Source organism: Bos indicus x Bos taurus, chromosome 6 (genome assembly GCF_003369695.1).
Source record: "Bos indicus x Bos taurus breed Angus x Brahman F1 hybrid chromosome 6, Bos_hybrid_MaternalHap_v2.0, whole genome shotgun sequence".
NCBI lineage: Eukaryota > Metazoa > Chordata > Mammalia > Artiodactyla > Bovidae > Bos > Bos indicus x Bos taurus.
In genome coordinates, this window is record NC_040081.1 from 116,019,302 (window position 1) to 116,031,389 (window position 12,088).

The following is a 12,088-nucleotide window of genomic DNA, read 5'->3' on the forward strand; positions in this document are numbered from 1 at the left end:
TGGGGACCAGGCTTTTATTGGTGAGGGCACGTGCTCGTGTGGGTCCTTAGTGCCCAGCCGGCCAGCAGGCACACAGGGCCCGGCGCTCGGCCTGCAGCAGGAGGCTCTCCGTCTGCAAAGCAATGAGGGGTGTGAGAGCTCCATCAGGCGGCACCCAGAGACTCGATCCCGGGGGCCGCCCAGCTCCCAGCTTCCCCCCAAGACCTGCCAGCTCCCAGGACTCCTGATGCCTGAACCCAACTGTGTCCGGACAACCCCCAGCCCCAGCCCCGCAGACTGACTGCAGGGGAACCTCAGCTGCTCCCCAGACCTCCCCGCACTCTCCCTGCCTCTGCTGCTCCTGCCCTGGGCACAGCCTCCCTGAGCCCCACACCTAGACAACTCTTCTGGCTTCTCTTTCAGGGGCCCCTCTGTCCTGACAGGTCCTCCAGCCCCCCAGGGTGGGCTGGCCGCGGGGACGTCTGGTGGCTCCAGACGCATCCCCAGGGGCACTCCAGGTCTGGGGGAGCCCTTGGGAACTGGGAGAAGAGGGAGCAGGGCAGGGTGTCCCATTCTTCCTACTTCTCCCCTTCCCAGAAATACACCTTTCTGTTACAAACTTCCTTAGCTGGGGCCCAGCGACGGTGGAGGGGAGGGGCACTGTTCATTCCAGACTTGGGGGGTGACTCCGGGCACCCGGGCCTGCACCCACCCCCTGCAGAGGAGGCCGGGGGCGGGGTGGGGGGTGGGAAGCCCCCAGACAGCTGGGCCCAAGCTGGCCTTCCAGCCCACTCGGGCGGTCTCCTGTCTCACCCTCTCTGCCCACTGGGAAAGGCTGGCTTGGGACAGGCTGTCCTTTCCGGTGACCTCGGGAAAGGAGCCAGGGAGGCCACCGGGAGGAGCGGAAAGGGGCGATTCCACCCTCCACTCTCCCTGCACCCCTCGGGAGGCTCACCCGAGCGTCCAGGCTGTAGGCCGTCTTGCGCAGGTCCTGCAGGGCGCGCTGCATGAACTCGAAAGCGTGGCAGTCCACGCACGGGCGGCCTGCGCGGGGATCGGGGTGGGGGGACCCGGGTCAGGGCGCGCTCGCAGCGGGGTCCCCCCAACCCCGGGCAGCGGCCTCCGCGTACCCCCCGCCTCCCGCCCGCGGGGGCGCCCGGACCACCGGGGAACAAAGGCGAGCCACGCCCCTCCCGCGCGCCCGAGTGGGGTCAGGGCCCCCGGGGACCCCTCCGCGTGCGCGCGCGGCACCTACTCTGAGCGGGGACGGCGCTCCCGGCGGCGGGCTCGGCGCGGGCCGGGGCGCCCAGCAGCGTGGCGCTCAGTAGCAGCAGCAGCAGCAGCAGCCGCGGCGGCGGCGACCTCGGGGGTCCGCACGGCGGCAGGGGGGCCATGGCCGAGCGGAGGGAGCCCGGGCGCCCTGCAGGAGCCGACAGTCAGCGGCGTCAGCCCCTTGGGCAGGCGGACCCCGACCCCGAGCTCGGTTTCGCGCGACCCACCCGCCCCGAACCCCCCGAACCCGTGAGCCCACCTCCAGGGCCCCGCCCCCTGGGACGAGCGAACCCCCCCCAACCCCGCCCCCTGGGTCTGGAGGCTCCCCACGTCCCCGAGCCCCCACTCCCGCCACGCCCCCCGGGCTCTGAGACCCCTTCCCTCTCCCGCGTTCTCCGTCCAGTGAGCCCTCGTCCCGCCCTTACCGCGGTTGGGGGACCCCGCGACAGCGGCGCGGCGACTCGAGAAAGACGCGCTGCGTCCGGAGCGCACCGCGCATGCGCCCCGACCCCGCCCCAGCACCCCCCCTCCCCCGCCCCGCATCCAACGTCGTCGTCATGGAAACCCCGGGACCGCGCGGACCGCTCGCTTAAAGGGACCGAGGTGATGGCTCCGGACTGGGTACGCGCGGCCCCGGTCGGGATCCGCACCCAGGCGCCGTCAGCCCTACCCTACAGGCGTGGGCTCCTGAGGGCTGCTTGGAGGAGGCGGCACCTGGACAGCAGCTCCAGAGCCACCGCCGGCGGCCCGAGGACCCGGGTGTCCCTGGACCGATACCGAGGTAGAGGGCTCGGTGCCCGCCCGGGGCTGGGGGACAGCGAAATGCAAACGCGCGGCCTCTGCGCCCAGTGGACCAGTGGGTCCAGTCAGGGCGGGTTGCTCCGGGGAGCTCGGCTTCGGGAGCGACCCAGGCCCGGGGGGCCGTCCGGTCTCCGCCCCTCGCCCCGGCTCAGCCTCGTGCCTGACCTTCAGGCCAGAGGCACAGGTAAGAAACCATCGGGCTGCCCGGTCCCCTCCAGCGCTCCGTGTCCGGACACACTCCACGGCGGCTGCGTGACCTGGGACGGGTCGCGTGGCCTCTCTGCGCCCTTTGCTCCCGAGAGATCACACAAGGTCGTGGGTAAAGAGCCGAGTGTGGCCCCCGCGGGCGCCCCGAGGCGCGCGGGAACCACCCGTCCTTCTGAGAAGGGTGCTGCCTACTTGGCGTCCACCGGATCTTTACGAGGCGCAGCCCCGATGCGGAGGAGGCGACCTCCGGGCCGTGCGCCCTGGAGCCGCCAGCGGCCCGCGCGGCGCGGGGCAGCGCCGGGCCCCCTTGGTGGGGGCAGCGCCGGGCTGGACGGCCTCCACCCCACCCCCCGGGCCTTGGGTCGGGTGGCGGCCGGGCACGGGATGGGACGTTCGCGGCCCCGACCGGACGCGGGCGCGCTGGCCTAGGGGCGGGGCAGGGCTCGCGATAGCCACACTCGGCTCCGGGGAGGGCTGGGCTGGGCAGGGGGCGTCCGGAAACTCCGACGGGCCGCCTTCCCGGACGCGCGCGTTTCCGCGCCCTTCGTCCAGAGCCCCGAGGCGCGGTCCAGCCTCACCGTCCCTGCCCCGCTCGCTCTCGGGCCTCGTCTGCGTCCTCCCTGCGACCGAGTGGGTACCGAGAGGACCGCGCCGCCGGCCCGCGGGGGCGGCACCGCAGGGCTGCCCGGGTCCTGAGTCCCTGCCCCACCCCCGCCCGCGCCGGGGTCCCCGCGCCCCGCCGGCCCCCGCCCCTCCCCGGGTACGGACCTTCCGTCTCCACTGGGTCTTCCGCAAGCCGGCTGTGAATTCTTTCATATCCCAGGGGGCCAAACTTTCTGAGCCCCTCGACTCCCCATCACTTCTCCCTGTCCAGTTTCTCCCCCTTCCTCTTTTAAAATGCCTTTATTTTTGGCTGTTGTGGGTCTGCGGGCGGGCTTTGTCTAGTTGCCTGGCGGGCGCTTCTCACTGCAGTGTTTCTCCTGCTGCTGAGCTCGGGCTCAGTGGTCCCACAGCGGGCGCAGTCTGCCCAGACCGGGGGCTGACCCTGTGTCCCCTGCGTAGGCAAGCGGATTGTTAACCACTAGACCACCAGGCAAGTCCTTTCTCGAGCCCACACCTGTTGCCTGGGTTGCCAGCAGCTGTCCGGCTGGAGATGGACGCGGAGAGGTGTGGTCCACGCGAGCGTGGCCGGTGCGTGAGTCCAGGAAGCCCTGGGAGCGACTGGCTTTGATGGCCCAGAGCCCCCAACGCCTCGGCGCCCTCCACTGTGGGGCCGCGGCCAGGGGCATCTGATCAGGGCCCGGGAGGAAGCTGCCTCCTGCTCCTCGTGCGCGCCGCCCCGGGCATCGTCTGGGGACCCTGGCCCCGGTCCGGAGGAGATCCGCCCCCAGACTCACCGCGCCCACTCTGGGCTGTCACCGACCCCCTGCACTTACACCACCACCACCCTGCCCCCGCCAGGGGAAGCCCAGTGGGGAGGTGGAGCCCAGGGGGGTTGCCAGTGAGCAAGCGGGCACAGAAACGGAGGAGGGGAAGGCGTATGTGCTTGGAGGTAGGGGGAGGGCAGGCTGGTTTCCAGCGGCAGAGGCTCTGCCAGCAAACAGCGGGCGGAGAGGAGTGCGAGCCCGGCTTCGGGCACCCGGGGTGAGCGGCTCGGGCGCAGCGCGAGTCCCCCGCAGGCCTCTCTGCTGGCCTGCAAGCCTGGGGCTGGACTGTCTTGACACTGTAGGGGCAAGAATGGCTGTAGCACAGGCGCCACAAACAAAACCCACACCACTGGAAGCACCAAGAATGTGTCGGCGGGGAAGTTACTTTAAAATAGCTCTGGACTAGGGATGCTCCCGCAAGTGGCGGAAGAAAATTCACATGCTACTTGGAAGAGAGCATCTTCATCTTGGGCCTTGGAAAACCGGAGCGAAAGGGTAAAAACACACAATCCAGCTCCATGCTGTCTGCAAGAGGCTCGCTCTATTTTTTTTTATTTGCGTCTTTGTAAAAAGCGTGTTTATTTATTAGGCTGTGTCAGCTCTGAGCTGTGTCCTCGTTTGTTGCAGGGCTGAGACTCTTATCTGTGGCTCTCTAGTCACAGAGGGCAGGCTTACTGCTCCCCAGCTTGTGGGATCTTCGTTCCCCACCAGGGACCGAGCCCCCATCCCCTGCCTTGCAAGGCAAATTCTTAACCACTGGACACCAGCAAAGTCCATCCCTGAAAGAAGCTCAGTTTAAATCCAAAGACACAAATAGATCAAAGGCGAAAGGATGAGAAAAGGTATTCCCTGCAAATAATAATTAGAAGAGAGCCAGGGTGGCTAAACCATGGCCAGACAAAAAGGAGTTTACATCAGAAAAGGTTACAGTAGACAAAGAAGAACATTATCACATGTTAATAAAAGGTTTGATAGGGCAGGAAGATATGGAAAATATACATGTTAACACACCTAATGACAGACTGTGAAAATACACGAAGCAAAAACTAAGAATGTAAGAGACAGTTCTCCAGTAACAATAGACTTGAACACCCCACTCATAGCATGGGACAGAACAACCAGAGGACAAGTCAGGAAACAGGACTTGCCAACCAGGTCTAACGGACGCGTCCAGGACACCCACCTGATGACACCCAACCTTCTCAGGCACACGTGGGATGCTTTCCAGGAGAAACATTGTCACTAATTAAGTCTTCATAGATTTGGGGGCAGGGAGGCACTGCACAGCTTGTGAGATTTTAATTCTCAACCAGAGATTGAACCCAGGCCCTTAGCAGCAAGAGCATAGAATCCCAGCTGCTGAATCACCAGGGAATTCCCATCAATAGACTTTAAAAGCTGCTGCTGCTACTGCTGCTAAGTCGCTTCAGTCGTGTCCAACTCTATGCGACCCCATAGATGGCAGCCCACCAGGCTCCCCCGTCCCTGGGATTCTCCAGGCAAGAACACTGGAGTGGGTTGCCATTTCCTTCTCCAATCTCTAAAAGCTAGATGCCATAAAAAGTGTATTCTCTGACCACAGCAGGATGATGCTGGAACTCAATGACAGAAGGAAAAGCGGAACTTTGAAGAATCAGAGGATCAAAGGAGAAATCACAAGGGAACTTAGAAATGACTTGGAGAGGAATGAAAAGAAAACAAAACGCACCAACATGTATGGGACGCTGCGAGAGCAGTGATGAGAGGGAAATTATAGCTATAAACACTTACATTTAAAGAAAAAGATCAAACCAACTGCCTAATTTTACAACTTAAGGAACTAGAAAAAGAGGAACAAGTAACCTAACACGAAGGAGGGCATCCCCTGGTGGTCCCGGACTCTACTCTTGCTACTGAGGACGTGGGCTCAATCCCTGGTCGGGGAACTAAGGTCCCGCAAGCTGGGTGCTGTGGCCAAAAAGAAAAAAAAGAAAAAGCCTAGCAGAAGGAAAGAAAGATTAGGATGGAGATACAATGAAAGAGCTCGAGACTAGAAAAACCATAGAGAGAGATCAATGGGGCAAAAAGTTGGTGCTTGGAAAAGAGCAACATACTTGAGAAACCATTAACCAAATGGACTAAGAAAAAAGGAGAGAAGACACAAATTACTAAACTCAGACACGAAGTGTGGAGGCATTCCTACCGATTCAGCAGAAATGAAAAGGATTAAAAGAGAATATTGTGAGCAGCTGTGCGCCAGCAGGTTGGGTTGGCTGGATGAAATACACAGATTCCTAGAACAATGGGGAAGTGAGGAGATTGCGTCAGCGATCAACAGTCTCCCAACAAAAAAAGCCCTGGGTCTGATGGCTTCACTGGTGAATTCTAGCAACATTTAAAGAAGCATTAACACCAAGCCTTCTCAAACTTTTCCCCAAAATTGAAGAGTATAAAATAGTTCCTAACTCTTTCCATGAAGCCAACCTACCAAGGCCAGAGAGACCCTCCAAGAAAACCACAGACCAACGGTTCTTATGAACATTGAGGCAAAACTCCTCAACAGAATCCAAGCATCCTGGACTCAGCAGCACAGTAGAAGGCCCGCGCTGGGAGCAGGCGCAGCAGGGATCCCACGGCGGGGGCGGGTCTCCGTTCCGGATTCCGGATTCCGGTGTCAGAGACAGTGTGTTTACTCTGTGCAAGTTCAGCCGTGTGTTTACGCTGGGTGCACGTTCCTGTACGTATTTACTAAGAAAAGTTACGTATAGTTCTAAACAAAGAATGACACAAAATAGACACGCATTCAGAGACAGAACGTCCTTAGGAAGGAAATTCTGAAGGATGTAGTTCAGGCTAAGATAAGAGATCCGAAATGGAAGATCTGGAACTAAGCGGGGGACACAGTGAGAGGAGAACCTGGGAGTGAGTATAAAGAGGCTGTGATTCGGCTAAACAACAGTAGGAAACAGAATTAAAATACCGGGCAACAAGAAGGGGTAAATGAGGTTAAACTGCTCTGGATAAAATACCCTTTCAAGGATCTGTATTTCTGGTAGGACAGTGAAAGCATCATTAAATATATTTTGTCACTTTTTTTTTTACGTTCATTCAGGTGTGGTTGACTTGTAATACACAATTTGATCGATTTTGATATACTTACAGGTGGGAAAATTAATAAAGGGAAACCTCACTAAAATGGAGTCGGGAGGCCAGAAGGGGGCGCTCTCTGCAGTACCACTCAAAATCAGTCACCGGAAGAATTCATCACAGGTCCCCCCAGGAAAACTGGGTTTCCCTGGTGGCTCTGCTGGTAAAGAATCCGCCTGCAATGTGGGAGACCTGGGTTGGGAAGACCCGCTGGAGAAGGGATAGGCTACCCATTCCAGTATTCTTGGTGGCTCAGCTGGTAAAGAATCTGTCTACAATGCAGGGGATTCCTGGGTCGGGAAGATCCCCTGGACAAGGGAAGGGCTGCCCACTCCAGCATTCTTGGCCTTCCCTGGTGGCTCAGATGGTAAAGAAAGCACCTGCAATGCGGGAGACCTGGGTTGATCCCTGGTCGGGAAGACCCCTGGAGAAGGGAAGGCTCCCCGCTCCGGTATCCTGGCCTTTGCAGTGCCTGTTTGTCCCAAACCGCAATTCTCTGCTATTCTCCGTTCTACACAGCCCATGGGGGCGCAGACGACTGAGCGACTTTCACTTTCAATTTCACAGGGAAACATGTGCCTGGCATCTCCTACAAGCAGTCACCACCCCAGCAACTCAGACAGAAACCACCCCCACTCTGAACTCTCACTTTTCTCCAGTGGACTTTGGTTCAGAACAACCCCTCCCAACATCCACTTTTTTCTCTAGAAAATGACGTGCCTCTCCTTTGTTAGACCCGCCTCTGGCCTTTGTATTGCATCTTTGTCCCACACTGCAATTCTCTGCTATTCTCCAGCAAACTCATTTTTGCTGCTAAGATAACTTTTATTTTACGGCCAGCATGCACCTGCGGGGCCTTCACCTCCTGAAGGTGGGAGCACCCTACCCCACCCCCGCCCGAACACCCTCAGCCTCTTGTCGGTCGCCACCTCCTCTCACGGGTTTCTCCCCCAGAACAACCAGTCTGCTTTCAGTTGCTAGTTTGCATTTTTTACAACTTTATGTAAGTGGAATCATGCCATATATTCCACTTTTTGTCTGTTTTATTTTTTGGCGACATCATGCAGCATGCGGCATCTTAGTTCCCCCACCAGGGATCACGCCTGCACCGCCTGTGCCCCCTGTGGCCCTGTGCCCTGTGCCCTGTGCCCCCTGCACTCCTGAGCAGAGTCTTAACCACTGACCGCCAGGGAGGGCCCTTTGTCTGACTTCTTTAAATTAGTAAAATTACTTTGAGATTTGTCTATGTTGTTGGGCTCATCAATAACGCATTCTTTTAAGAATAAAAATAAGAGAAAAGAAAAAAATTTTTTTAAATAGTGCATTCTTTTTATTGGTGAGCAGTGTTCCATTGTTTGGAAAAACCACAATTTGTGCATTTGTTTGATGATAGACATTTGGGTAATTTCCGGCATTTGGCCATTACAAGTAAAGCTGCTCTGAGTATTCACGTACAATTCTTTATACCGACATGTGCTTTCATCTGGGGTTTTTAATATCACTACTTAATACCTTTACATCTTTCTCCTAGCTTTCCAGCTATTTCAGATAGTTGTATAACCTTTAATGCCCTTGTGTCTTACCTTCTCATCTGTCTTATTTCTGGTTCAGTTCCCAACTGATTTTTCTTCTTTATTATGAGTTCTTGTTCCTGCTCCTTTACATTTATGGTGCTTTCGTTGGATGCCAGATATTGTACTGTTTATAATGTTGGGTCGCTGGGATTTGTTTCTTTTTTAATGTTTTTGAGCTTTGTTCTGTAATGCACTTAAGTCACCTGGAAATAATCTGATCCTTTTGGGTCTTCCTTTTAAGTTTCACTAGATAGGCTTGGAACACTCCTTGTGTGTCTGTGTGTGTGTTAGTCACTCAGTTGTGTCTGACTCTGTGACTCCGTGGACAGTAGCCTACCAAGCTCCTCTATCCATGGGATTCTCCCAGTAAGAGTACTGGAGTGGGTTGCCATTCCCTTCTCCAGGGCATATTCCTCATCCGGGGATTGAACCCAGGTCTCTTGCACTGCAGGCATGTTCTTTACCATCTCAGCCGCCAGGGAAGCTCAGAAAACTCCTTGGTCTGGGCCTGTCTGACCCTATTACTAAAGCAGTAGCTTTCTGAGCGCTCCGCTCAACGCCCCGTGGCCACTGGAAACACAGCCCCTTTCTGGCCCCGTGAGGGCTGTTCGGGGTCGCGCCCGGCCTTGGGCGCTCGGTTCACATGCTGAGGGCCTGACGGGACATAGGGCAGAGCCTGAGAGCTGAGCCTCTTCTCTCTACAGCTCCACCCTGGAAGTTCTGGTCCCCGTGAGCCCCCAAGTTCAGAACTCTGTCTCCTCAAGTCAGCGTACACCAGTGGTCTTGGGGTTCCTCCTCCCTGTCCCACAGACACCACTGGTGAACGTTCCTCCAGGGGCAGGTCAGCCGACTGTGGACCGGTCTTGCTGCCCCCGTTCTCCACTGTTCTGCAGGCTTATCTCCACCTGAAAAGCTTTGGTTTGTATATTGTCCAATATTTTTAGATGTTTAAAGTAGTCGTAGGCTGATGCGAAGAGCTGATAAATCAGAAAAGACCCTGATGCTGGGAAAGACTGAGGGCAGGAGGAGAAGGGGGCAACAGAGGATGAGATGGTTGGATGGCATCACCGACTCAATGGACATGAGTTGGAGTGAACTCCAGGAGATGGTGATGGACAGGGAGGCCTGGCGTGCTGCGGCTCATGGGGTCGCAAAGAGTCAGACACGACTGAGCGACTGGACAACAATAACTGATTTCCACAACAAAGTGGTGGGCCACATGAACACACGTTGAAATCGGTATTGTTCATTTTAGATTGTAATAAGTGAAGCAGTGAATCACAATCACCCACTGCGATTGCTGGGGAAACTACTGACAAAAAGGAGACGGTGAATAACTTCTAAACTAATGTGCGTGACAAAATGAGCGGTAAAGAGCCAATCCAAAAGAAGACAGCAAAGGAAAGAACCAATATGTCAGCGATTTTTATTCAACAATAATGGACAAAATGTTCCAGGTGGTGGACACAGACTGTCACTCTTAAAAAACGACAGCGAAACCAACGCAGCTACGTGCTGTTTATATGGACACAACTGCACCCTAAGGAGACAGAAAGGGTGAGAGTGAAAGAGCGGACAGGACTTCCCTGGGGGTCCAGTGTCTGAGAATCTGCCCGCCAGCGCTGGGGACATGGGTTTGATCCCTGGCCCGGGAAGAGCCCACCTGCGGCAGGGTCCCCAAGCCCGTCACAACTCCTGAGCCCATGCCCCCCAACAGGAGAAGCCACCCCAGTGAGAGACCCAGCATCGCCTCGAAGACCCAGCACAGCCGACAATAAATGAATTAACTAAATTTGTTTAAAAAAGAATGGATCAAAGCTATACCACGTAAATACTCATTAAAAAGCAAGGCTAGGATCACTATGTTACTATCAGATAAAATGGATTTTAAGGCAAGCACAGAAAAGACACAGATGAATCCACTGTGATGGTCGGAGACTTCCACGCCCCGGTCAGCGAGGAGACCCTGCAGGCAGAGATCAGGAAGGCCGTGGGTGAACTCGGCGCCACCGTGAACCTCACATACCAGATATCTACAGACGGCACACTCCAGAGCAAGACACGCTTTCTCCTGGACATCCCTGCCACTCCAGGGGTTAAGAATCCGCCTGCCAGTGCAGGGACCACAGGTTCCGTCCCTGGTCCCATGTGCCGTGAAGCAGCCAGGCCTGGGCACAGCTGAGAGCCCATGCTCTGCAACGAGAGAGGCTGCCACCCTGAGGAGCCACGCACCGCAGCTCGAGAGGGGCCCCTGCTCCCACACACAGCTCAAGGGAGCCTGTGCAGCAATGGAGACCCAGCAGTCAGGAGTAAAGAAATGCATAAATAAAGACGCATTCTTCTCACCCTCACTGGGAACACTCGTCAGGACAGACAACACTCTGGGCCGAAACACACTCCCTGACAAACTCAGAATCGCAGAAATCACACCCTGTCTGCCCTGAGACCGCAGTGGAACTGAAGTGGAAACCAGAGGCAGGAAGATAACTGGAAAATCCCCCAACACTTGGAGACTTTAGAACACACGCCTGGAAATTCCCAGGCAGTCCACTGGTTAGGACACTCCATGCTTTCCCCTCCAAGGCCTCAGATTCAATCCCCCGTCAGGAACTAAGATCCTACGAGCTGAACCAGAGCCACAACCACCCCCACTCCAAAAAAAACCCCCAAAACAACAGCCACAAAACCCACACACTTCTAAAAAACACATGAGTCGAAGAAGAACTCTCAAGAGAAATTAAAATAATTTGAACTAAATGACTAAATAAAAAGGAAACACAACTTATCAAAATGTGTGGGATTCAGCAAAAGCAGTGCTTAGAGGGCAATTTATAGCGTTGCTCGCATATATTAGAACAGAAGCGGCTCTGTGGGCAACCATCTAAGCTTCCACCTTTGGAAACGAGAAAACGAAGAGCGAGTTAAATCCAAAGTCAGCAGAAGAAAAGAATTTTAAAAGTGAGAGCGGAAATTAGTGAAATGGAAAAGAGTAGTGTGCTGAAACAAAACCCGTGTTTTGTGACAAAACGGAATCGTTTCCGTTTTCTCGTTGAAGTGCAGCCGATGTACAAGGCTGTGTTCATTACTGGCTCACAGCAGACTGATTCCGTCATCCGCATGCAGGCACTCTTTCACCCTTTCCCATTACGGCTTCTGTGCTGAGCAGTAAGGCCGTGTCGTCTGCTCACTCCACTGACATATATAGAAACTTACACCTGCTAGCTGCGACTTCCCGTGCCCCGGTCCTTTCTCTGTGTCGTGATTCTGGACGAAACAAGAAATATTTGAACGTACCGTTTTTCTCTGCCCGTCTGGGCCCCCTCCCGCCCCTCGAGTAAGGGCGGAGTGCCTGCCTTCAACAGACCCCAGGAGAGAACCTTTCTTCTCGCCCTAGTGAGCGGGGGCCGCAGCCCGCCCTCGCCGGGTGTGTGCAGGCCTGGACTGCACGGCCTGTGGCTGAGCCGTCTGACGTACAGCCTCTGTCTCAACAGCTCACATACCTCGCTCTGACCTCTGGCGGGCAGGCCCGAGAGCTGAGAGACTGTCTCCCGGGTTAGGCTCATCAGGTTGGTGCCAATAAAAATTTCCCTTTCTTAGATCAATTATTGATGAGTCTTCTGTCGATGCTAGCTTGGGGTATCAGAGACAACCCACCCTCCCCAGAGGACAGCTGGAGTTCGCCCCTGTGAAATGGAATATTTC

The 12,088-nt window shown here is 56.1% G+C and overlaps 1 protein-coding gene across 2 annotated transcripts in view; it reads right to left on the minus strand.

The window, feature by feature from the left end:
* C6H4orf48 (chromosome 6 C4orf48 homolog) overlaps nt 1–12,088 on the minus strand; it is a 21,575-nt gene continuing 9,487 nt past the window's right edge. Inside the window, exons 1-4 of one of the 2 annotated variants that reach the window (XM_027545379.1) lie at nt 1,677–1,761; nt 1,235–1,399; nt 935–1,023; nt 1–112 (exon numbers count right to left, since the gene is read on the minus strand). In XM_027545379.1, coding sequence (XP_027401180.1) covers nt 47–112; nt 935–1,023; nt 1,235–1,373 — 294 coding nt within the window. In that variant the 5' untranslated portion in view covers nt 1,374–1,399; nt 1,677–1,761 and the 3' untranslated portion in view covers nt 1–46. Of the gene's footprint in view, nt 113–934; nt 1,024–1,234; nt 1,400–1,676; nt 1,762–12,088 lie in introns of those variants that run through there. The other variant, XM_027545381.1, reaches the window with a different exon arrangement.